Source organism: Lutjanus erythropterus, chromosome 8 (assembly GCF_056507025.1).
Source record: "Lutjanus erythropterus isolate fLutEry1 chromosome 8, fLutEry1.hap2, whole genome shotgun sequence".
In the NCBI taxonomy this organism is placed as follows: Eukaryota; Metazoa; Chordata; class Actinopteri; order Lutjaniformes; family Lutjanidae; genus Lutjanus; species Lutjanus erythropterus.
In genome coordinates this window covers 41,493,559-41,517,770 of record NC_139324.1, presented here as the reverse complement: position 1 = coordinate 41,517,770, position 24,212 = coordinate 41,493,559, and the positions used below count along the sequence as shown (strand labels likewise).

The 24,212-nt window shown below is 38.6% G+C and overlaps 1 protein-coding gene across 1 annotated transcript in view; it reads right to left on the bottom strand.

Annotated features, from left to right (window-relative positions):
- Positions 1 to 24,212, bottom strand: part of LOC146323347 (neuropilin-2-like) — a 151,151-nt gene that overhangs the window by 41,738 nt on the left and 85,201 nt on the right. The window contains exons 9-11 of the mRNA XM_084725536.1: positions 18,422 to 18,597; positions 17,543 to 17,716; positions 15,525 to 15,669 (exon numbers count right to left, since the gene is read on the bottom strand). Of these exons, the coding sequence (XP_084581662.1) occupies positions 15,525 to 15,669; positions 17,543 to 17,716; positions 18,422 to 18,597 (495 nt within the window). The remainder of the gene's footprint in view (positions 1 to 15,524; positions 15,670 to 17,542; positions 17,717 to 18,421; positions 18,598 to 24,212) is intronic.

Below are 24,212 nucleotides of genomic sequence, written 5' to 3'. Positions count from 1 at the left end.
ACGCTCCTCAGTACTGCACATACTCTGGTTGCATAAAACAAAGATGGCCACCCATAAAATATGGAACTCAAGGCTTCAAAATAGTGGTCCACAAACCAACGGTTGATCTAACAGTGGGTTCAAAGTAGGTTCTGGGCAACTAGAAACATGCCAGTGCAACATGGCGGACACTGTGGAAGAGAAACAGCACCCTCTGCAACTATAAACAGCTCATTCTAAGGTAATGAAAACACAGCAGTTCTTATTTTCATGTGATTATACACTAATGAAAACAGACTTCTGAATATTATATTCCATTTCTACTATATTCTGCCAATAAATACCCATAAAACTTACACTCTGGACCTTTAAAACTGTATCCAGCAGCTCTGTACAGTGCAACATTGTGTAGAGCAAGGTGTACTTGCTATAAACGTTATTGCTACAAATGCTCTGGGAAACAATCAATACTACAGTGCATGTTTATATGTAACGCTAAAACTGTATGCTACATTTGGAAAGAACAGAGAGGAGATCTAAGTGAAAGGAAAGTTGGAAACCAGTGAGTGAAATTTTAGTTATGGCACTACCAAGAATGGGGCCGTTAAATGTTAAAGCATGACATCAGATGAGACGTTGTGCTGGAAAACATGAGTGTTTTTGGATGGAAATCATCACCAGTGATCTGAATGGCAAATCAGACAACTGTACTTAAAAACCAAAAAGTGCAGGTTTGATTTGTACGCAGCTTAAAGTGGCGGACTAATTATGACTCCCTCTTCTGTAGATGAGTGGGTGGGAAAATGAGCTCTTTACAGCAGGAAACTCTTTGGAGACTAAATGCCTAATTAGCCCATTGTACAGCGAGCTACCAACAATATCTGGTTTTACGGTAAGTGCTGCACTGGACCACAAGTTTTAATGTCTAGTAGACGGGGAAGGAGAATTTCTGTAGCACACTAAAATCCATCGGCGGGAGAAGACCAAGCATATGAGTGTAGTTAAAAAACCACCAATAATAGAGCTTAAAGAGTGGTTAAAAAAGCAGAGCCGTGCACGACACAAGTGAGACACTAAAAGCAAAGAAGCTCTTTATGTCAGGAAACTACAGACAGTGAATTGCTCATTAGCAGATTGTGCAACAAAGCACCATAAGGTATGTGACTGTAATTGTAGCCCTAAGTGTGAAGTTGAGTACGACAACAACTTAGATGATAAAAAGAAGCTGCTGGCGATGAATGGTTAACTACATCAGTGAACAGTAGTCGGCTACAAAGGAAATGAGTTTAAGTGTGGCAAAAACCATTAAGCTAAGTATGCCATTAACCGCTCAGGAGAAAAGAAAGACAGCTTTCTGATCCACCAAGCAGTAATATGTTAGGACATGGTTTAAACAATTTCCAAAGCCCAATCAGTGTGTTTTCTTTTTTTAATCAAATGTTATTTTGGATTGCGGTCAAAAAAATGTAGTGAATGAAGTTTCTATGAACTTCACTAAATCATCAGAAACACAGATAGATCTCTACTGTGTGTACAAGACTCAACTTGAGCGTGATTGCAAGTTCTTATTCTGTGTTTTGAATGTGTTTAAAACCGTGTTTGATACTTATCGTTAGTCAGCGTGTCACCTTCAGTAGATGGCAGTTTGGAAAAGCAGAGAGGACTTCCAGCATGGAAGTGAGGCAATGCACTGCTGTGGACAGGGGAAGGTAGCAACATGTATTTTAGCTACCTAAAAAAGGTCCATCTAAAAAAAAAATCTATATTAGATTAAGTATATGCTATGTTTAGAATATTTTTCACCGCTTTATCCTGTTATCAGGCAGCCTTTTGTAATGAAAAACCCTGGTTTCATGAGCCAAATACTGCTCTCTCCAAACCAACCAGACTTCATTGCTAAAATGAGAAATTTTACCTCTCAGAGCATGGGAGCTGCAGGCCTGCTCTGCCTCAATCTGTGAATTAGTTTATGTTAATGTCTATCTTTGGTGTTTTACGAGGTTAGTTCGGATTCACTGAGGTAACATAATAACACAAACAAATTAAAAGAATGAGGAAGGGGTAGACCAGCAACCTCCATGTTCTGCGAAGTAAAATTACTATTTTTGCCAGTGGAGTCTGGTTGAGCACAAAAGAGTGATATTTGGCTTATGCAATGGCTGTTTCCTGTCAGAAAAGGCTGTCTGATGGCACGGTAAAGTGCTGAAAACATTCTAAAAATAGCATCCACTCAAACTGATATTGATTTTTATTTTTAAGTGGCTAAAACACCTGTCCACAGCAGTACACTGCTTGGCCTCTATGCAGGTCTGCTCTCTACTTCCCTAAACTGTTCGTGTGCTGCCAACATCTACTGCAGGTAAATACAGAGTACCTCATACAACCCCACTTCAAATAATCCAAACTATCCCTTTTAACATTTAAAGGTCAGTGAGGGGAGAAAACAACAGTGGATCTTTCACCCTGCAGTTGAATTTTTGCATAAGCTATCAAAACTCTAACAAGGGATGGATGAATGGGTGGAGGGATATATAAATAGATAAAAAAACAGAGAGGAAGGAGGCAGGCATATATGGGAAATACTGCAAAGAGACGGTGAGCCAAACCTCAATATTTATATTGGAAAAAATCAAGCGTTTTTGCATGCAGACACACACACACACACACACACACACACACACACACACACACACACACACACACACACAAACACACACACACAACAAACCAATACCAGTGCCCAAACCTAAGTATATCCATGTGTGATATCTCACAGCGGAAGAGAGGAAAGTGATAAACTTTACTGTCCTCCTGAAGCGAACAGAGCATGATTGTATATGTTTTAAAATAACTGTAGGACTTCTTCGTCTGTGCTCTTGGCTTTAAGGTACCTGACACTGGAACTGGGCAAGTGACTTTTTTTTTTTTTTCACTCCAGTGCCCCTGAACAAGCGCATGGAAACATACTGTTGGTGTCTTGTAAAAAGTCCGAACACTTATCCCTTCAGGAGCTAGATTTTTAAAAAACAGTGTCAGTTTCCATTTTTACACCAGTAAACTTGGAAATTGTACAATACCTCATCTGTGGTTTGGCTTGGCTGTGGAGTCGTGAAACATTTACTGCTTGTGGGAGATAAAGTTAGCTCTCAAAAACTATAAAGTAAAAGGTAGTGCAGGCAACAGGTTTGTTTTTACAGACAGGTGAGGGATAAAATAAAAAAGAAAGAGGGGTCTGCAGAAAACAATATGAGAAGAGTGAGAGCAAGAAGAAGACAAGGAAACAAATCCATGAGGGTAATGGGGTCAGGGGAGAAAGTGAAGGTGAAGACGCAGGAGAGGTGGTGTGTGTGTGTGTGTGTTTGTGTGTGTGTGGTGGGGTTGTTACAGGAGCCTTGGCAGGAGCTGGGAGTGATTAAATTCTTGTGATGGGGAGGGAGTCAAAGGGGCGGAGATGCAGAGGTTGCTGCAGAAGCCACAAACATTTGCACACTCCACCTCCATCCCTAACATTATTTTCCATTTTCCATTCTAATGTATTTATACCTCTTTGGAAAAAAAGAGCAGGGTCAGGTCTGAGCTAAAATAATAGAATCAAGCAGGCAGCTTGTTGTATACCTAAATGAGACTTATGTAAGACCCTAGCATTCAAATATGAGCACTGGAGCCCAAATAGCAATTTGGAGGCATAAATGGTGTATGAAATATGTTAAATCCTTATTTAGAGATGAGTGCAATATTATATTTTGTCAATAATAAGTCACATTGAGTCCTCCACTGTAAGTCAATCAACTGTCAGTTGTCTGTCAATGTAAAGTTAAGCCTGTTCATCTGAAAACAAAAGACCACTACTCCCAAAAAACACACTGGAGTTGGAGTGTAGGGACCACCCACCAGACTCCATTAACATATTGCTCATTTTAACCGTTATTGACCATCTGCTCCTTCTACAAGATTATTGAGGATTCCTTACAACTCATAAACAGACACTTGCCTATTTGGCAAAAATTCGGCACTAATATTTACTCTCATAAATATGAAACAGGCACAAAAAAAGAAATATTAAACACTCATTCTGGCCCAGTATGGAAATTTCAGAACACAGCAACAATATATGATATATTTCTCTATTAAGTCTCATCATTTTGCTAAACAGCATTTTCTTTCAATTACTTTTAAATAACATTTGCTCCAACACAGAGTGATTAAAAAATAATTAAAAATAATATGTGTACCTCATTACCAGTATTTTTTTAACACTGTATTTTCATAGATAAAGTGTGTCCCATTTACCTTCTGTGCAAATTAATTTAGAAATAAATGTATGCTTTTAAACATAATTGACAATCTTGTTGTCATTATTGGTCATTGTAGTATTATTACTGTAATCCGTGCAGTAAGAGGACGAGAGAGACAAGACAGGAGGAGGCGGAGGAGCAGAGGAGAGACATGAATGGGTGTAACTGAGGACGCATCCCACCAATCACATGACAGACTCTGGACTGGAGCCACGGTTCACATGTGAAAGCGATCAGCAATGTTGGACCTGGAAAACACACACACACACACACACACACACACACACACACACACACACACACACACACACACACACACACACTTGGCTAAACCTGAACGATTGGCTGGAAACCTGGAACAGCGGAACACCTCTAGAATGTTCTAGAACAAGAACTCTAAACAACATTCCCTCCCGGGTGCCACTGTAACTTTGGACACGTGTGCGTTTTCCAGGTCCAACATCATCATGTGAAAGACAGAAAAAGTGAGGCTTCTTGGATATCTGTCTCTCTCCCTGCATATTACAGCACAAGTTACAAACTTACTATTGTTTTAAACTCAGATAGATAGATAGATAGATAGATAGATAGATAGATAGATAGATAGATAGATAGATAGATCAATAGATAGATATAATACACTACAGATATGCTAAAATGTATATACATTAGAAATTTGAAATGTGGTAGCGTAGAAATATGAAGACATGCAAAATAACCATGACAGCGTTTTTGTCAGTGGTTTACATACAACTGTCAAGTCTGTTTCTTTTTTATATTTCTACATTTTTAAATTGTTTTTATTGCTTTATTTCCTCTTGTATGCATCTTACTTTTTTACTTATTATTTATTGCACTTTTTTATTGATGCTGCTTTCTATTTTTGCTTGTTTTCTTTTGTTGCTATGAATCTGCAAGTTTCCCCGCCGTGGTACTAATAAAGGATTATCCTGCTGCATCTTATGTTGGATAGAAGTGAGATGTTTTAAAGAGTTATTGTTCCCGGGCAGGAAAGATTTCCCGTATCGGACCTAGTTCACATTCATCAAACTCATCTCTCATCTCTAGGACTGGTGACTGACTGTTTGAGATCAGTTGTTGAGGTATTTCCCTGCTTCCTCCTCAGAGTCAGACCGGGGGCCGACCGCTTCGATATAATTGGCCGAACTACACAGTTACACACGAATCTTTTAGTGAGAGGCGACTGAAACAAACCAGCAGCCATGAATGATGATGTCTACCCCAATTGATCTAATCATTGTGGTTTTGTCGGAGCACAGACGTAAGGAGTATAATTTCTGTCAGAATCTCCTTGGCAGTGTTTAAGGTTTCGTGACAAGTGAAGATCCACGATCCAAAGAGCAGCAACAGCAGCAGATGAATGAAGACAAAGATGTTATTAGCCTCTGAGACACTGGACAAAAAGCCTCTTTCTCTCTTTCTGTCAGTGTTTTTCTCTCTCTGTTATTTCCCCCTCCAAGTACCCCACCCATAACACTGCCATTTTCAATGGAGATGAGAACCTAAGCATGTATTTACACAACTAAGAACAAACCTTTGTCTTTCTGCCAAACAGGTGGTGTGTGTGTGTGTGTGTGTGTGTGTGTATGTGTGTGTGTACATATGTGCCCGCCTGCCTGCCAACAACTAGGTGTGGAGTGAAAGAGATGAGAGCATAGCAGATGTTCTGATAGCTCGCTCATTTAAAACATGAACAAAACTGGCAGCTCGGCAGCTCTCTCTTCACATCCAATAGTCGGGGGTTACAAGACCTAAATTACATGTTGCCTCTACAGCTAGCGTGAATGATCAGAATGAGTTCTGCAATAATATTCTGGCTTTTGTTTCTGTTTTCGCACCGGGGGTTTGGTGCAATAATGAGATGCTAAACTACATTATTGTGTGCCCCCCCCCCCCCACCCCCACGTCAAAGAACCCAGAATCCGTAATTTCAGATTTCTTCATTGTAATTGGGTGCTCGGATTGTCTCTCCCATGTGAGGAAATTGTTTTACAGCCCTGAAGCCAGGTCACTGCGCCTCATTGTAGCAATATGAAAACAATACAGGGCCAGTAATGGAAAAGCAATTTCTTTGTGAGTTTGTTAAAGCTGGTGTTTAGAGGATATGAGGTTTGTGATTGACATTGTATCATATTGTCTTTTTCTCTCTCGACTTTTGAACAATGAATGAACCAATCTCACAGCAAAACAAAATGCTGCTCACAGGGCTGGGACGATACACTCATCTCCATATTCGATATGTATTGTGATACTTATTGCAGGTCTACAAGTACTGAAATTCAATATCACAATTTATTGCGATTTTTGTTTGCTTTTTTTTAGGGAAAGGTTGAGTCATGCACTTCTAGAGACTGTATATCCTGAGTTGTATTTCCAAAATCACTGCCAATCAATGCTGTTTCTGCTCATCAAGCTAAGTAAAACAAAATGTTAGGCCAAAATGAATAAAGTCCCTGAAAACTGCACACAGAACAAATGTGAGCCTTGAAGGGAAACTTTGTGTTTTTAAAACCCTGGACTTGACCGAATGTATAAGTAGTTAATAAAATGTGCAATAGAATGAATATAAATGTATACTTTTTAAAGTTAAATGTTACATCTAGCTGTTCTTACTCATTATTCGAGTTTGAGTTTTGACCCTTTGAGGCTTCTGTGGTTGGTGACGTAGAGCGCTGAAGCAATGGATCAAGTTAGCAAACTAACTAATAACTAATTTCCACAGATTAGCACAAATATAAGCCTGATAATCCTTTTATATTAAGAAGTAAATGGATCCATTTGTTAAGATAATATTGCCTAATTTGCGTTAATGGGAGATAACGGAATAAGTGCTGGTTATTTATTTATATACATGAAAAATCAATTCAGGAATTGTAAAAAAAAGAATCAAGATACTTAAAATAATAAATATTTTTTCCCACCTCAGCTTTCACATATACTGTCTGTGTAAAACTTGTGAAACTGTGACTTAGAGGATGCTTGGCTGAATGATGTATAATAGGGATGGGCAGATCGATTCTGCTATGCATTCGGTATCAATTTCTTTAAAAAACAAAACAACTATTAATAATAACACTGTATAAATACAAACCGTGGGTGGCTGCATCGTTTCTAAACATTTTCAGTACTTTTGTATGATGTTTGTGCCAATAAACAGCCCTGACAGTTTTATTTAGCTGGCCTGGGTTCAGCATTAAACTTGTGAGAGGGGGCGGCCCTATAGCTCAGTTGGTGCTGAGGCTGTCAGTCCTCTGCAGCGGCCGCTGGTTCGACTCCCACCTGCGGCCCTTTGCTGCGTGTCACCCCCCCTCTCTTCACCCTGTTTCCTGTCTGCTCTTCAGCTGTCCTATCAAATAAAGGCAAAAAAGCCCAAAAACATATCTAAAAAAAAAAAAAAATACTTGTGAGAGGTGGCAGAAAGGAAACAAAGCGTGGCGTGGAGCTACTTTTCACCTGCAGATAAAAATACAGCAGGACGCTCTATTTGTGACAATAATGCTATACAGCAGCAACAGGAACAACCTCTTCCAACATCTAACAAAGTATTTCTAGAAAATAAATTACTTTATACACCTATTAGCAAAAACACGTAATCTAATTGTGCAAATAAATTTGTTACTAATGGGTGACGTGATTTTCTGATCTTTTTTTCTCTAAAAATCATCACAGTTTTGAAAAATTACAGACCCATTAAAAAATTATCAGTACCAGCAAAACTGTAACAAAACTGGTATCATGTCACCTGAGCCTAATGTATGACAGTACATCTGTAATCTGTAATGCTAAACATGGATGTTAATTATTTTATGTAAATGTTTCATGATTTCAAACACTTTGAACTCATCCAGGTTTGTTATTTATGTCAACAGGGAACAGAGGTTTGAAACTAACTCCTGAATAATACAGAGGCCATTCTGATTGCTACATCCACTGCAGGCTGGCCTGTGAGTGTGTGTGTGTTTGTGAGTGTGTCAGTGAACATGTGATTGCCTTACACTGCCGATGTCTCCTTTTATTTATTCATCAATGCATTAATTCTCTCCTGTACTTCCTGTGCAGTGCACAAAGAGAAAGAGAGAGAGAGAGTCGGGGCTGTGGCTCGACTGAAGCTCTGAGGAAAAAAGGGGAACTCCTACAGTTCAAATTTCTTTAAGCAGGGGAGGGTGTTCCTTTTAAAGGACCAGTCTGTAGAATTTAGCTGCATCTAGAATGCAGACATCTCAGTCTCACTCCCCAACGTGTTGGAGAACCTTTGGTGGCCACGAAACTCGCACAAAATGCAAAAGGAGGAGGTTAACCTTTATACGCCACTGGAGAAATTCTTATGAGTGAAACAATAAAGACTAATTTAATCTTAATCTAATCTAGAATCCACAATAAATAGGATAAAAATAAATGTTTCACACAATGACTGGGAATGTGCAGACACATGTTTTTATGTGCATATATTCAGCGCCAGGATTCGGTTTGTCTGTTCTAGACTAGAAACATGGCGCCACAACATGGCCACCTCCATGTAAGAGGACCCACACCGTCTGAAGATATAAATGTCTCATTTTGAGGTACCAAAAACAATAAGAATTCTTATTTTCAGGTGATTATACACTAATGAAACATACTTACACTAATATTATATTCGATTTTTGCCATATTCTGCCAGTAAACCTGTGTAAATCTTACACACTGGACCTTTAATATAGGGTGGATATCATAGTAGGTGAACAGAAGAGACAAATCAGGATTTGAGCCGTTTTAAAAGCTTCCTGTTCAGAGAAATGGACAGAATTAGATAGAGGAAGAAAGACAACCTCATAGGATTTAATCAGAGCAGAGATGGAAAGGTGCTGTTGGGTGTTTTCCTGGATGACTGTATATCGTACTTCCTATCTGTGCCCCTGTGTGTATGTGTGTGTGTGTGTGTGTGAATTTATACGAGACGTCCACTAGAGTTGAATGCGTGTGTGTTTTTATGTGCTTGTGACTTATGTGTAAACAGCTGTGTTCAGTGGACTGAAGCTGATGCACTCTGTTGAATATTTTATCTGCCGTTACCTCTCCCGTTAACTCAACACTTGCAAGCACACACGCACAAACACACACACACACACACACGCTCACTCACACACATAAGCGAGAAGAGAAACAAATGTTGTCTTCAGTCAGATGTGCTTTTCTGTTTTATTGTCTCATTTATAGCACCGGCAAAACAATTGTGACTGCATGACTGGTGAGATCATGTGTTTTTCAGTGTTATTATCCTAACGTCATTTAGCGTGGAGACAATTAAAAACCAGACAAAGTGAAATTTAACAAAATAAACTTGCTCTAAGCCTGTAAGATGTAGAATCATCGCAGTGTGTGTGGTTGTGTGTGGTATTTAGGATGGTAGCGGGTGCAGTTGCTGTGGCGCTCATGCAAAGTGGGAATGAAGTGTTATCAAGTCTAATGCACGGATTACATCCAGAAGGCAAACATCTGGCATGCAGACATAGACAGCCAGACCAGCAGACGATCACTGACACAGTGCAATAGCCGAGAGGTTGAGCCGCGCTGTGATCGTGGAGATGATGGCTCCAGATATGATGTGCATGATGTCATTAGGGGCAATAACAAGCAATGTGTATGGACAGGATAAAACACTGCCGGTGCAATCACAGTGGACATACTGGGGCACAGTTATCTCCATTAGAAAGAACCATTTGCTGCCATTCATGATATATAAGTGGTACCTGCTAGATAATCAGTCAGGTAAAAAGCCCTGTTTTTTTAATGTCAAGGTTTCTGTCTTACTTTGTCACACTGCAGGGTTTTTATATCAGTGTGTACATATTTTACACTCTGCTCTCAACCAGTCACCTGAAGCTCAACTTGAAAAACGGGAAGAAGAGAGGGGCACTAGTACAAAAACTAAGTAATGTACTGCTGTGAAAGGGGGCAGCAACAAAAGGTATTTTTGTGTGCAGCTTTACTTTGCTGTCAGACAGACTTTTCTGACTGGAAAACACTGTTATATGAGCCAAATATGACTCTCTCCAAACCACCCAAACTCCATTGGCAAAAACAGTAATTTTACCTTGCAGAACACAGGAGTTGCTGGTCTATTCATGCCTTGATCTGTTAGTTTGTTTGAGTTACTGTGTGACTACAGTGTTTTAAATGGCTAGTTCAGTGTCACCAAAGTCACACAATAACACAAACAAACCAAGGGGTTGAGGCAGCAGTAGACCAGCAGCTCCTCTGTTCTGCAAGGTAAAATTGCTGATTTTGCCTGTGGAGTTTGGCTGATTTGAATTAAGTGATATTTGGCTTGATGGTGGTTTAACTTCAGAAAAAGCTGTTTGATGACAAAATAAAGCGGTGAAAATGCTCCCCTCTGCAAACTGTCATCTACTGTAACTAATACATCAATACTGAGTTCCTCCTAACATCAAATAATCCAAACTATCCCTTTAAGCATGCTGTTACAGTAACTGAAAGAGCAGGTAAATAAACTTATTTTCTCTAGACTCAACTACTGTAACTCTCTCCTTTCAGGCACAAACCAAAAGTCTCCTTCTTTGAACTGGTTCAGAATGCAGCAGCAAGGCCTCTTACTTGTTTTAACAGCTGACATCATGTCCGCCCAATCCTGGCTTCTCTCCATCAGTTTCCTGTTCCTGTTAGAATTGATTTTAAGATTTTGCTGATCACTTTCAAAGCATCCAGACTCCATTTAGGTCTGGCCCTGGGCTACAGAGTGGAAATATTGACGCCAAATGAGCTGGTTTGCAGTCTTAGATCCTCCTGGCTGTTTCAGAGTCGAGGCTTAAATCTAAAGGTGACCGTGCTTTTGCCATCAGGGCCTCTTGACTTTGGAACGACCTGCCTGAGAGGAGGAGATAAAGCTCGCAGAATCAGTGACTTCTTTTAAATCACTTCTTAATAGAACTGCAACTGTTACTTGAACAATCAGTTACTCAGAAAAAAATTGTTGTGAAATGCTTTGATAATCAATCAATCATTTTTTCAAGTAAAACTGTCCTCTTAGATGTTAACAAAAATGCTGTTTGTGATAGTGAATGAAGAATCTTGGTTTTCAACTGTTGTCTGGACAAAAAAAGCAACTTGACGGCATCACTTCATACTCTGGGAAAACATGAGGAGCATTTTTGGATTTTTTTTGACATTTTATAGAGTAAATGATTAATCAATAATTATTAGTTGGAGCCCTACTTCATGAGGCTCATTTTTATAGTCTGCTTTTATTTGATGTCATCTTTTTTATTGCTTTTTATTGCCTCTACTGTTTTATCTTTTATTGCTTTATTGTTTTTATTTTATTGGTTTTATTGTCTTATTTGGATTTAGTTATATTGTCATTTGTATATATAATACACTGATTAATATTGCATTTCTTTTTGACACTCTACACATTCTATTTTAGCATCTTTCTGTCTTCTTCTTTTGTCTTTAATTAAAGCCGTTAATCTCCATTTTGTCTTGGTTTTGTTTGGCTTCTGTTGTTTTGTTGCTTTCTGACTTAACTTTGGCTGTCAAATGTTTAATCAGACACACATGAAATTGTGTGTAGACCTTGTTTTGATGTTATATCTGCGTCAATGCCAGTTATTTTCTAATTTACAGTTGTCATGGTAACCTGTTCAAACCTGTGTTAACAGTACGGGATGTCCATTCTCTCCCCATCATCACCAACCTCCTGGCTAGTCCTGACACATCTAGGATATATTGTTCCCTTTGGGCTCTCTCTCTCTCTCTCTCTCTCTCTCTCTCTCTCTCTCTCTCTCTCTCTATCTCTCTCTCTCTCTCTCTCTCTCTCTCTCTCTCTCTCTCTCTCTCTCTCCCTCTCTCTCTCTCTCTCTCTCACACACACACACAGTTCAGAAAAACAGAATTCTAGCGGCAGGCCATCAGTTGCAGCCAACGGCCCACTTCATGTCTGCTGGGAACAGGTACGTGTCATTTCCTGTTCTTGTTTTCACCTCTCAAACGTCACAACCTGCCTAAAGCAGTAAGATCTGATGGCACACACAGGCGGAGAGGAGAGGAGAGGAGAGGAGAGGAGAGGAGAGGAGAGGAGAGGAGAGGAGAGGAGAGGAGAGGAGAGGAGGTTGGCTGTAGTTGCAGCCATACGTCACGCTCCTGCTTTGGGTGAAAGAATCACTGCAAAGCGTCCAGTCAGTATGTGAATCAGTGTCAAACTCTTCATCACAGGTTAGTTAACGATGTTACTGAGTAAATGATGTGTGCCGATTGTGTCTGTAAATCAACATGAATCAGAAAAGAGTTGAAGTGTTGCCGTAAATAAAGTTTTTACTCTGAAAAAACATACCTCTACCATAAAACATCTGTTTTTAGAATGGAGTTTGGTTCAACAGCACCAAAACAGCAAAAAAAGTGTGAAACAGTGACAAACACATTATGTGAAGATTCAGTAAGGTAGTTGTGTATGTCAGTTTCATCGATGCTGATGGAGGCAGACTGAAAGGACCCCTATTATTTCTTTAATTTTTTCAACAATGCCAATTACTGATCTGCAAAGCTAATTGTTCCTCTGACTGACCATAGTGTCTTTAAACTTAATGTTTACTAGTCTTTTAATTTTACTTCCATACACTGAGGTTCCAGCACTGTTTTCCCTCATACTTGTTTCACTCTATAATCCTGACTTGGATTGTCTGAGTAAATTGGGGACAGTAACGCACAACGTGACACAGTTAAGTTCTTTTATTTACTTTTCCCAAGGTAATTGGTTTCCTATATTTTTTTAAAAAGTAAACTTAACTTTTTGGAATTTACAGCTACAACTAAACAGTGATATTTTTCTTATTTTATGTGTTTGAACTTGCAAACTCAGAATTTGTACTGACCACCAATCAAATTAGTTGTAATCACCCAAAAAGGGGCGGCGGCATGACGCAGAAGCGAAGCACCCAGATTTGCTGCTCTCATCCATACAGGAGACTCTATCTGGGCTCTGATTTCTTTGTACCACAGATTAGAAAAATATCACAACTTCAGCGACAAAGTCCATATTGCTGCCGAATTTATGCAGCACATCATTATTGCTAAAGTTAAGTAATAAATGTGGGGTGATTTACACAACGACCTGCTTCATTTCTGAAGTTATTGTGCAGCTGAGAATAATTTGCTTGCCACAGCTAACAAGCTCCACATTGTAATAAATGGTACTTACACAGCTCAGTGAAGAAACATACAGACTAATGGTCTGCATGCACCACTCTTTACACTAAATCATCACTCTTTTCTCCAATCATCAGATAAATCAAATGGAACATATTGAGAAAGCAAAGCAGAATAGATTCTGGATTGATCATGAACACTGACATTCAGCAGAGCGTGCACTGCACCTAATCCTTCACTACACAGCAACAGCAACATGTTATTAACATAATAGGCTGTGAACACAATACAGTGCAACTACACAGCTGGCCACTATTAGTAAAAGTCCCATGACCTAGACATGTTAATCCCTGTCCAGACATGCTGCAATACCTCCTATAGAGCAAGATGATTAACTTTAACCGCTACGCAGAATGCACAAAAGTATAGGCATACACACGCTTAAGTATACATATATACATAGATACTAAGGAAGCACACACGCATTCGAAATGCTCATAAAGCATGCACACTAATTATAGATGTCAACTAGATTAATGGTGTGATTTACAGAGCACTAATGTTATTTTTGTAATTATGTTTATGGATCATGTAATATACATAAATGCAGACATATCATAATAATTATGATGATATATGTACGATTTGGAGAAGATTGCATTTGATCACAGTTGGATAATTTGTCTTAATTGTACTTTTTTAAGGCTGTGTATTATTTTAAAGTATGGATCATAAAGAAAGGAGGGTACTGCCACTGTGAATTACTGTGTTTATGTATTTATGCAGCACGTTCTCATCCCAGCTCATCGACTACAGACACTGCTTTCTCACGACCATCCAGCATCTGATGCTTATCCACAAGGTAACGTCTGCATGAGACGCTGCCAGAAAGCCTCTTCAGTGCAGTGAAACAGTCACAGTTCAGGTAGATTTAGGAAACAGAACTAATTGGTTATGTTTAGGAAATGCCATCTTTAATTTTATAAGCTCTGGCTATCTAATAGTAGAAGAAAGGAAGCAAGGAGAAGGAAGGAAAGAAGGTAAAAAGTAACATGATAGATAAATAAATCAGATTTTATTTTATTTTTATATGGACTATGAAATATTGGTTTATGAACAGCATCAAAAAATACAGTGTTTGTCTGTTCTGTGTTTATAGTTCTGTGCTTGTGTGCTTGTATTGTGGGATAACTCCTGGAACGATGTTTGAGAGAGATTATATTTATGTTGGAACAATGTTTATGTTTATGTTTATGCCTGGATGATTTATTCTGTTTGATGGCGATGGGTTAACATGCTGGAATGTTTTGTTTTTAGTTAATGTGTCTGAATAATCCCATGATGTCATGGGTCATAAAAATGACCAGACACAAAAATAAAAGATTCATTCCTTCATTCACTTCATAGTCATGTGATAATATGATGATTCAAACATAAAACACCACATTATATTACACAATGACACACGCTGTGTCAAAAAAAGACACATTATGAAAAATACATGTTACAAGAAACATTAATCGTGTATTACCAGAGTCAGATATAAGACATTCATATGTTCTCCATAGTTTCATAGCTTTAGGAAAAGATCATGTTTGGGGTTAAAGTAAGTACGTTACATTACATATGTAACATGACTTCAGGTAAGCAATTTGCCAGTCAAAAGTGATGCATGTAATGTTATGTACCTTTAATAATTTTTGGTTTCCCATCAGGATCAGCACAAACTATGATCTCCTGGGTGCAGCTCCTGTGTTTGTTTGACCCATTCATCCACCCCACCTCCACCAGATGCTGACTTTCTCAGTCACTTAAAAGCCGGGTGTGGTGCATCCAGCTGTTAACTGGTACATTGTGCGTCTTTATGAGTTGCTAAAGGGCATGACGAAACGTCAGTATTTGGAGACGTGGGAATGACAACGAGCTGATTTATTTGCATGCATTTATATGTGAGTGAACAAACAAACATTCCCACAAACTTGTAGCTGCGTGCATGACAGCGTGTTTGTGTGTGTTATGCATGTATTTTTCTGTCTGGAAGTGTGTGTGTCCCTCTGTTATCTTAAATTTGCATGTGCGTGTTCTTACCGGGCAGGTCACAGCCGAGGACCTCCATCCTCATGCCGATCCCAGCGGGCGACCACCTCTCCGGAAAGACTCTGATGTACTGGGCCACTATCTCGTCAAACCTCCGCACCTCTGGAGTATCGTAGTGGCTGTTCCCTTCGAAAATCTAAGAGCAGATGTTGATAGCGACGTTATTGGTGTTCAGAGAGTTATCAGAGACAGCTTTCCTCTTTTCATTTTACAACAAGGGAGAATAAGGATGAAACATTTCCCCTCCTGTGTAAGGGATATTTTTCTGCCAATTTTGACATTCCTAAGCTCAATTTGTGCACTCAACAGGAAAATATGGCAAAGTTCTGCAGCCTGCTCCACCGATGACAGCTGCTTTTTTAACTGTAGCTCAACAGAGTGAGATCCTGCTGCGTCTTCTCAGCGCTGATTCAAAAGAAAACGTCTTACATGTCTCACTGCTTGTCCTAGAGTTTGTCTTAAAGCCAAAGCTGTCTGAGATACAAAATGATGAGTGATAGGCTTTACTCCAATGTTTGTTTGATACATGTGACATCTGTCAGAGTAGGAGCACTGATACATTGTTCTGTGGTGAAGAGACAGCGTTGAGGACGAGTATCCTGAATGGGGAAAGACGTAACCGTTGCTAGTAAAATCTGTCATTTCACCACCGTTCACACAGTAAAACAATAGCAAAATGTTGAGCCTGTCTTTCCAAAGTCATATGACACTCCTAATCAGCATTGTTTCCAAGCACGGCGTGACATGTGTCATAAAAATAACAACAGAGACCGCGTTTCCTTTGATTTTCAAGTAATTTTTTGAGGTAGCGTGCATCCGCCTCTGGCAAAAACACAAGATTTATTATGAGCTAAAAACTGCACAGATCCTCTCCAAAATGTGGGCTGTGAAAGCTGTAATATTGGTTTCATTAATTGAACTGTATCTTCTGTCTTCCCCATTTTTTGGAGTATGAAAAAAAAACATATGATGAATTTCCCAGGATGCTCATTTAAAAAGACAGGCAGATGAGAGAGAACAGGGTTTTAGCATCAGGAGGAAAGCCAGGCACTCAGTAGTACTATTAAAGCGTTTTAAGACAGTCTCAGAAAGGAGAACAGAGTTTAAAGTGCCCTGTCTCGCAGTGTGTTCCACTGCCAGCAGTGTTGAGTGGTGATGCAGGAAAGACATTTTTAATTAACACCCATGAGAGACAGAGGATGAGTGAACGAGAGGATGAGACACAGAGAAAAGCAGAGAGGGAGACGAGTACAGAGGACTTAGAGAGAGACAGTAGCAGTGAGAATGAGGAGTGAGGTGATTAAATTGAATTATTATCAGAGCAGAGGCTGTAATAAAATAGCTTTTTTCCCCTGAAAATCACAAGGCTGAGAGAAAGAGGGAGAGACAGAGAGGGAAAGAAAGAAAGAAAGAAAGAAAGAGAGGGACACTGAGGAGGAGAGTGAAGAGGGACTGAGAGACAGACAGCTATAAATAAACTACAAATGAGGGAGAACTGACGGTGACAATCAGAGAGAAGAGAGTACATATGTATGTGTCGACAGACAGAGATTGTGTGTGTGTGTGTGTGTGTGTGTGTGTGTGTGTGTGTGTTTACAGAATTGTTTAAGTATATTTGTGGGGTCCAAAACCTGAGAGCCAACTCTACTTGTGAGGACCGACCAGCTTTGTGGGGACCCAATCTTCCTGTGTGCTGTTCAGCTGCACAGAATCTCAGCACGCTTGTTTGCTTGGTTTGTTTTGTGTTCAAGGGGAAACAACTTGCTTCAACCATAAATCATATATTAAATTTTATTATTAAAGCGATTTCATGTACAGTCTATGCCTCCAACTCGCTATGTGGACTGCAACACTCTGCTTAATGTTTGTCTTCTGTGATGCTGCAAATGGAGCTGCTTAGTGGGTAGGGTTAGGGAATGCATTTTGTCAATAACAAAAATAGTAACACAAGTGTGTGTGTGTGTGTAAGCCTGCATGCATGTGTGCATGTGTTTGTTCCTCTCCTTTACCTTAGCAAAGCCAGTCTTGCTGTCGGTGATGTAAGTCCAGTCTTTGCCATTCAAGCTGTGCGCCAGTTTGTACTTCCTGACAAATGCTCTGTTCTCAGCACTGGTGCTGCCCTCCAGCCCTCTTGCACCCTGGGTAATAATACCACGCACCATCTTGGGCACACCGAGGTCCGCCTGCAACAAGGAGGAACATAATTATTATTGTTAGCTCACACGCTCTGCACCACAGGAGCCAATCACTTTCCAGATCCCCTGCCTGTTGTGACAAGTCTGACTTTCCCTGTAGCACAAAAAATCGATCTGTGCTGCTTTTCCATTACAGAACTTTGAACAAGTTGCCGGGTTTAAGTATTGAGCTCTACTTTGCATTTCTTTTGTATTTCATGAACAGAGTGGGTTCATAAATACAAGCTTGTCGGTGGCTCAAAATGGTGTCCACTGTGTGAATCACTTTGTTGTTGGCAGGTTGTGGGATGCATCGTGATCTCTGTATGGTATTGTTTTATTTTCTTAAATGTGTCTCACTCTTCAGATTTTTGGGGCTGATGGTGATGACAATACAAGGGTGTAAAACCATTCTGATATCGATATATCAGCAGATACTGCAAGTGTAGCTTCACACACAAAGTTAAGTAACAGGCGGAGGATATTTTACTACATGCAAATTTATTTTATTGACTTAAACTTACACTAGTATTTTTTATAATTATAAATGAAAAAACTCAAAAATAAATATGTAAACAAAAATTAAGAAAAGCGAAAAATATACATAAAACGCTGCCTGAGATATAAAGAGGGAAAAACAAGCGACCACTTCTGTAGAACATATACTGTAATGTAAGAGATAACTAGAACCCTCATAAGGATAAAGTGATGTACCTGTAGCCACTCCTCTCCAGCAATGGGTTGTGTCGGGTTTGGGAACCACCCTGAGCGACTGGCCACCAGCCTGGCTGCCCCCATGGAGCCGTGGATGTCTCTCATCGATGACGCAGAGATCTGGGAGTCGGGTAGAAGCCCAGACAGCATTCCCTGCAGCTCTGAGCAGGGAGCATCTGAACAAGAGACAGAGGGACAACAGAATAAGAAGACTTTATGTTACTGTTTTTAAAGCATGCTTTCTTAAACCTGCAGTGTGGGACTTCTACATACAAATTAAAGTCCGTTATAAGCCCTTTCCCTTTTTGCAGTATAGCAGAGTTTTTAAACCTGGTGTATGATGAGTTGCACATCAAACAGCAATGATTGGTTTGTCACAGTTGAAGGTGGAAGCTATAGTAAGGCGGAAAATTGTAGGCATACGTGTTGACAATGTTTGTGTAATTACTCTCACTGCCAGAAGGGGGAGACAACAGTTCCACACTGCAAGTTAAACTCACAGGTATAAAAGGTGATTTCTGGTCATTCTGTTTTTAAAATCAGTTCACAGCAGGAATGTTAATGCCTTTAGTTTGTTTCTTTTTTATATTTGTCATTGCATAGAAATGTAATTAGAAGCAGAGTTTAGAAAACTTTCCTCTGCTCTCTCTTATTGTTTCAAAGATCAGTACAGTGTCCAAGATTTACAAGTCAGCTGCAAAAAACATTACATTAATGAGTTCAATCTTTCAATGCTTATTTGCATCAAAAGATTGTTGTTAAAGCTTTGTTGAATGAACAAACCACTTTTTTTTTCAAAATACCCTCTGCATGCAACTGCATTACCTCACAGTAATAAAATATAACTAGCAAAAAAAGTTAATTGGATGTTAATGTTGTCTAAGAAATGAAAAAGTGAAATTAAATTAGAGGCTGCAGGAAGGGAGATATAAATTTAAAGTAATTTAAAGTAAGTAACAGGCAGATACATGCTATTGTACTTTCAGGGCTTTTGAATTTTCACTAAATTTTAAGATTTTTCTCCCCCTGTTCTCTAAATCTAGTCTAGGACTGTACCAAATAGTTCTTTGGGTTTGACATTTAAATTCAAAATCAGCAACAGCTTTTTTGTTTGTTTGTTTTGTCTTGCATGTCATTTTATTCTGTTTATACCTGGATTAAGCTTCACTATTATCTCTGGTATTATTCTATTAGTACTTCCATCACTTGTAGAATTCTGTAGGTTCCAGTTGTGGCTTTCCAAAATTCCCAACATGCTTTTATCCAGTGAAATATTTTGTTGGCATTTAGCCTTTTAAAAACAGCATTTCCAGCACCATAAATTATATTTATACAACCACAATAAGAAAAAAAATCTATCTCAGTTTGACTCTTTTAGTCTGATGAATCATTTTATTCAAATTAGAATTGAGGAAGGAAGAGTTTTTTAGCATGATGACATCATAAAACATGACGACAGACATTCACAGTTTTACGCAAAAACCTCAACAGGGGCTTTAAATGCAAAAATAAAATGACATTTGGTAGAGCTCTCATCCGGTGGGGCTAAATGAGGTTGCTGCATTGCTAAACATCTTCAAAACCTCTTCATGAATGAATGTGACTTTAAGGTCAGGAATAATTTGGTGTGTCACTGTTTGATCTCATCTCGAGAGCAAAACTCTTGTGTGACTGTGACATGAATCGTTAAAACAACACGCTGCTGCTTTCCATCAACCCATTTCATTATTTTGCCTTCCTGCGGCTGCAAAGTTGATGCATAACTTTAACCAAGCTACCAGAGGGGATTCTTCATGGGGAATTGAGCCAGAGAACTCCCAAATGGTAGAACTAAATGAAAGCGTGTTGCAGATCAAAGGGATACTGTTTATTATACTGACAAATGTGTTTTAGTCTAACAAGCATCTGAATGTTATTGCCATGCATAATGACAAAAAACAAAGGGAAGAGAAAACAGTGACCATTTCTATTTCTAAAAGAAGGGGTGAAAAGTGGAGATAAAAGGTGAGGAAGAGCAGTTAAAGGACAAGGAGGAGATAAAGAGATGGGCAAAAGGTCAAAGAGAAAGATGGACTGTGAATAGAGAGGGTGAGAAAGATAAAGAAGGCTGCTGGTGAAAAGAAAGAGGGAGAGCAGATTGACAGTGAAGGGTGACGGTGATTGATGGTGACATTCTTCGGGTCCACATGGAGATGAATGTTTAATGGCGTGACGTTTGCAGCCGCGCCTCACTGTGGTAAATAATGAATCAACAATAAACAACAACAGCTAAGCCACGCTGCTCTACGAGCTCCCTTAAGCTCTGCAACGCAAACGAAAAACTGATTAGCCAGAAAGAAAATTCTATTATTGGATTTGTTTATTCTATGTTTCTTATTTCTGCATCTATCTTTGTTTTTAAGCTGCTGCACTCCAGCAGGGTTTTTTAATGCAGGGGTGCAGTGGGAGTCGATGAGAATATCACCTCTGGAGATCACAGAGGCAGATATAGATAGACATCACACACAGCAGCATGAGAGTCCTTACAGCTCACATGCACACTCACATATATATATATATATATACATATATATATATATATATATATGTATATATATATATATATATATGTATATATATATATATATATATATATATACATATATATATATATATATACACACATGGACACACACACTCGCACACATGTAAAATTTGAATAATAAAGGTCTCACACACTTTCACTCACACATGCTCTGATGTTTAGCCCACACATGGACACACACACACAAACACACACACACACACACACACACACACACACACACACACTCCTACTACGCTTTTCCTGATAACAGATTCTTATAAAAGCTGTAAAGTACACCACTGAGGCTCTACCTGTGCACACATACACTATAAAAAATATTTAAAAAACGAGAGATAAAACTCATATTTTCAAGGCCGTCTTAATTTTACACTGATGCCTCTATATGACCTACATAAATTAACAAGAGCATTATTGAGATGATTGCCTATTTGTATGTACTTATTCTTATATCTTCCACAGAAATCAGATGAAACAAGCCTGTGTTTACATTTTCCCAGGAAAAATTATAGTGAAGGGTGTGTTAGCCAGTTAAAATGACGCGGGAGGAGATTTTTATTCACATAATTTTATTTTTTATGTTATATTTTGTAGTTTTATGATGGAATCACTACCTCTTTTGTCCACAAGAGCCTCCAAAATCAACCAAATATAAAAAGTTCCTTGTAGTAGGTTAAAGTTTTGAACTAAACTAGACACAGTTTTGCAAACTTTTGTTGAGATAATTTACTTTTCTTACTTAGATAAACCTGAATCATTGAGTTTTACAAACCCCACAAAATTGCTCACAGTGAGCTGCAAAACACAATTTGTCATTTTAGTGCTCAAAATGGAATGTTTGAGATTAATAATGGTTAAATTATTAACCATTATCCATTTTCACATTAATAAGTTTCCTCAACAATTTTTGAAATCAATTTTTTTGAGGGGATTTCTAAAACTCAAAGATTGAAGCTCATCTAAGTAAGAAAAGTTAATTATATCAACAAAACAATAGTAGTTGGTAAAACCTGTTCAAAACTTGAGTCAACATTTAAAATCTATTGAAGTTTTTTGCCTTGAAATTTTGTTTGTTGCCTTGAAATTTTCTCAACTTTTCTGTTTTTGCAGTGTTGAGGGATCTTATTTATAATATTCTATATTATGTGTATTATTAAGAATATCAGCAGATATTGGAATCTGTTTACTCAGAAAAAATCCAGTGTGGGCCTGTAGTAAATATGTTATGTTTCAAAACAAACAAACATGTCAGATAAACTTGATATTGTTTCTGTTGTACTTCATAAACCTCTTTTAATAAGCTTAAAATATTAAGTTGAACTAAAAACTGTTCAGTCAAATTGTCAAACATTACAAACAGATTTGATTTCCTGTCATTTTTTCAGTCTCCAGAGGCAGTTCCTCAATTCACATAAAGTACTTCCATCTGCAGCTGCTCCTGTTGGAGCTACTTTGCTTCAACACTGGAACAAAGACAACATGTCAAACTGCTCCCAGTGTAAATATTTCAGGGGGACAGGGACTGAATTCATACTAACCACCATCATGGTTCGTAGAGTGTATCAAACTATAGAAATGATGGGTCTCAGTAGAGTTGAACTCTCACACAATGAATGCTGGGAAGTCTGCCATAATGCTGATCATGTTTCTTTAGCAACTTAATTTAATGAGTTGATTGAACTCTGTATGGTGCATTCAAGTCTAAAGACTTCAAGATACATGAACTCATGTATGAAAAATATATTAGAAAATATAAGTTTAATTAACTTGAATGAACAAAACTCATTATATATTGTATGCAATTGTATAACTGTATATTTACAAGTTAATGAGTAAATAATTAGACAATTCCACAAAATTATTGTAGTTTTTCAGTGTACAAACTCGCACACATACAGAAGTTCGACAAGAAGAGAAAAAGATTATAAAAGTGCTAAAAATAAATGATTGATAGGTGCTGCAGGGCTAAAATAAAATGAGCTTAAGGAAGGAGAGATGGAGGGACGTAGGAGTTGAATGAGGCAGGGACAGGGAAGATTTAAGGGAAAGAGGATGGGGAGGAGAAAATGAGAGGCAGCGAGAGAAAAGTGGGAATGGAAGCTGTCAGCAAAGGCAATAGAAGGACAGAGGAAAAAAGGAGAATGAGGAGGAAGAAAAAACAGAGCGACATTGAAGAGGGATAGGTAGAAAGTGAGAGGAAAAAAGAGTAGAGAGCAAGAGAGACATAAAAGTGTGATTTAAGTTAATGACATGTCACTGACTGACTGCTTTATGTCTGCCTTTATAGGCCTGTGTAGGGCATTATCACATTCCCCCTGGTGGTGTGTTCGGGTGTGTGCTTGTCAATAATGTCTATGTGCAGGGAAAGAAGAAGAAGGATACTGCATAGCTATTAGCAGGGATGTTTGGTTATGAAGATTTCACTGCAGGTCCCACTGACAATGTGCAAGAATGGTGCATTTTTTTCTCTGCTGAAATCCCTAAAAACTTGGTATTTAGCCTGTTCTTGTCAGCTCGCTTTGGGTCACTTTGTCACTTTTTGGATGAACTATCAAACCGCAACCTAACGGTAGTTGTTGTAAAATGCCAGAAAGTTGTGGAAAAATGTTGATCAGTATTTCCCAAAGCCATTCAAGTTCAATCAAGTTGTTTATAAACCTAAACTTTGTTTTAACTAAAAAGTTAAACTGTACACCACGCTGTAACCTCAAACTTAAAAATAAATAAATAAATAAATACATCATCAATTTATGTAGATACACTGAGATTTCTACTCCTTGTACTGCTGGCACGGTTGCAACTACAACTACAACTTTTGCCTGACTGTTAAAAAAGTCTCAAACTGACCATTAGAGCATTTTACAGGAAAATATACCTAAATCAGGGATGTAGTGAGGACTGACCCACAGTGCTAATAGTAAATTCTGTGTTGCCATCTGTGATTTTAAATCCTCCACCTCTCATTTCTCCTATGGAGTGATTCAAGGATCAGTCCTTGGCCCCCTTATTATTCCCAATTCATATGTTACCTTCAGGGTCACATATTCCAGCATCAGTTTCCACCTCTATGCAGATGATTTCCATGTCTATTTCTCATTTCATTCTAACAATACAAGTGGAAATACAACCCTGTTTATTATCATTCTGGTTTTTTCTAGTTCATTCTAATTCTTTTAGAAATAAATTTAGCCTATATTTTGCCACCCC